The sequence below is a fragment of the Micropterus dolomieu genome, linkage group LG02 (genome assembly GCF_021292245.1).
Source record: "Micropterus dolomieu isolate WLL.071019.BEF.003 ecotype Adirondacks linkage group LG02, ASM2129224v1, whole genome shotgun sequence".
Classification (NCBI taxonomy): domain Eukaryota; kingdom Metazoa; phylum Chordata; class Actinopteri; order Centrarchiformes; family Centrarchidae; genus Micropterus; species Micropterus dolomieu.
Window position 1 is genome coordinate 32,649,027 of NC_060151.1, and position 3,252 is coordinate 32,652,278.

Sequence of the window (3,252 nt, forward strand, 5' to 3'; positions counted from 1 at the left end):
GCCGAGCCAAAAATAATTCCTCAATTGGATCGAGAAATGGGGAGTACAGGAACAAATATACAACTATGAAGCAGCCTGGTGGAAACTAACATCATGCCAGATGAGAACAAACCGGCGCTGCTCCGGCCCATCATGCAGTGCATCCAGAAGGCTGATCGTTTGTGCAGCGGGGATGGAGAAACCCTTGCAGAGGCTCTTTGTCCTGTGACATTTGGGCCACGGCGCCTTGTTTTAGTTTAAACCACACTTCACCGGTGAAGCCACGAGGCTACGCATCTGCACCGCAGGCCAGAAAACACATACATATGGTGCAACCCAAAACACAGGACTGCAGTGTTTTTCACACAGACAAATTTAGTCAAAACAGGTCACCTGTCTGCATGGATCTATGCAGGCCAGCGGGACACAACATCCTGCCGTTTTTCAGTTCAGGACAGCAACACTGGTCTTTGACCCGAACGCTGGGCCTCTGGAATGGAAGCCTGTACGGCCGCCTCTCGGTGCGGGACAGTGTTGATGTAGCGACTCAGTAGATATTGTAAAATGTTGTGTGACCACAATGGTTGGCTCTCGTAGCTGATGTAGGCGGATGGCGTTTGCCAACACCATATTGACAGTTGCTGTTGATGGGTGAACAGACGACCCTCAGGAGGTCGTTTGGACGTCACATGTACTGTCACTTTGTACGCAGTAGCATCCAAATGACATGTACTTCACAGCAGTGTACCCGTTTTCCTGCTCACTCAGGAGCGTAGACCTGCTGTAATGGACTACATCACGCAGTTCAGAATGAGGTGCAACAAACCCATACGGACAGTCGAGGGTGGACAGTTGAACACATGCCTGTTCTCCAGACCGAATGTATGGATGCCACGGTTGGGCTGGACCCTGCCCAGCAGGCCTGATTGACATGTTCCACCACAGTGGCTCTGATTTCCTGGGAAACATGTCTGTTGCCTGCTCCCCTTCTTTGCTCTTGTCCTCGTCCTCGTCACCATCTTCCTCCTGCAGCTCTTCCTCGTCCTCTTGCTCTTCCTGCCTGCATATTTGCAAAGTTCTCAGAAAAGAGGTGAGCTTACCTGAGGTCTGTTTGTGGTGCTGAGCAAGTCAATTCGAGACCTTTATTTCCCCCCGAGGGGCGATTAGATTTGCCCCATTAGCAATGATTTGACAGACAGTACATGACATCGGTTAAAAATACAGGCTCAGACACATAAACAACATTAAAAGATTTAAGTTCCAGTGTGTGTTTTATACCTTTGTTAACAAAAGTTAAAGTTATTTTGGGCCAAGCATTCACTTTAAGTGCATCAACAGTTGGAAGAAACTGAAAAGCTGCGAGCAGCGTCGGGCGGGCCCCGGCCGACGCTGGGAGATAGGGATACGTGGCTCTGAATTATCGCATGCTTGGACCGGTCAGAAAGGAGTTAGACGTCACTTCCTGTTTCCCCTAGGTGGCACTGGACAACACTGGCTAATCATCTGAAGTGTAGAAAATCCCCTTCAAATCAAACAAAAGGGCTGACTTCCTGTTGCCAGTAGGCTATAACAACTTCCTGTTTCATGGCTAATCATCACGAGGCGACGCTACGGACACACACTTCGACCAGAACTCACAGATAGCGAGACTTTTTATCAACAACGCCTTTAGATTGCACAGCCAAAATCTGAGGAGCTCGTTAAAGTTAGGACCATTAAATTGAAAATGGCCGGCTTCCTGTTAGGCTTCGCTCCCAGGGGATTTATTCTAGGTCGGCACATCATATATCTGCCACAGATGTACAGTTGGGTCGTCGCACGCTGCAGCTGTTTTCTGCAGATCTGATGCTGAACCTTTCTGTAGATTATTAGAACCCCGGAGTTCCTTAATGAACCTGTTGAACATGTCAGGACTTCTTCTTCTTCTGCAGATTTTTGTGTCAGGATGACTTCCTGTGTGGTGTCCCTCTTCTTCTTGGCCTTCCTGTGTTCCTCCATCAATGCCGTCGATCCCACCGGCCTCAAACTGAGAATCACCAACAGAGCGCTGAATATTTGTAAGATCTGCACCTGCAACACACAGAGACACAGAGAGACACACACAGACACAGAGAGACACACACAGACACAGAGAGACACACACAGAGAGACACACAGACACAGAGAGACACACACAGACACAGAGAGACACACACAGACACACAGAGAGACACACACAGACACAGAGAGACACACAGACACAGAGAGACACACACAGACACAGAGAGACACACACAGAAACACAGAGAGACACACAGACACAGAGAGACACACACAGACACAGAGAGACACACACAGACACACAGAGAGACACACAGACACAGAGAGACACACACAGACACAGAGAGAGACACACTCAGACACAGAGAGACACACAGAGACACTGTAACACATACAGAGACACTGTAACACACACAGAGACACCTTAACGCATACAGAGACACTGTAACACACACAGAGACAGAGAGACACAAAGAGACACAGAGACAGACACAGAGAGAGACACACACAGACACAGAGAGACACACACAGACACACAGAGAGACACAGACACACAGAGAGACACAGAGAGACACACACAGACACAGAGAGACACAGAGAGAGACACACACAGACACAGAGAGACACAGAGAGAGACACGGAGAGACACAGAGAGACACAGAGAGACACACACAGACACAGAGAGACACACACAGACACACAGAGAGACACAGAGACACACACAGACACAGAGAGACACACACAGACACTGTAACACACACAGAGACACTGTAACACATACAGAGACACCTTAACGCATACAGAGACACTGTAACACATACAGAGACACTGTAACACATACAGAGACACCTTAACGCATACAGAGACACTGTAACACATACAGACACTGTAACACATACAGAGACACGCAGAGACACCTTAACGCATACAGAGACACTGTAACACACACAGACACTGTAACACATACAGAGACACGCAGAGACACCTTAACGCATACAGAGACACTGTAACACGCACAGAGACACTGTAACACGCACAGAGACACTGTAACACACACAGAGACACACAGAGACACCTTAACGCATACAGAGACACTGTAACACATACAGAGACACTGTAACACGCACAGAGACACTGTAACACACACAGAGACACACAGAGACACCTTAACGCATACAGAGACACTGTAACACATGCAGAGACACTGTAACACGCACAGAGACACTGTAACAC

General features: G+C 48.3%; 1 protein-coding gene across 1 annotated transcript in view; it reads left to right on the plus strand.

The window, feature by feature from the left end:
- Positions 1 to 1,609: 1,609 nt before the first annotated feature.
- Positions 1,610 to 3,252, plus strand: part of LOC123967448 (phospholipid transfer protein-like) — a 27,371-nt gene continuing 25,728 nt past the window's right edge. Inside the window, exon 1 of the mRNA XM_046043546.1 lies at positions 1,610 to 2,036. Coding sequence (XP_045899502.1) covers positions 1,925 to 2,036 — 112 coding nt within the window. The 5' untranslated portion in view covers positions 1,610 to 1,924. The remainder of the gene's footprint in view (positions 2,037 to 3,252) is intronic.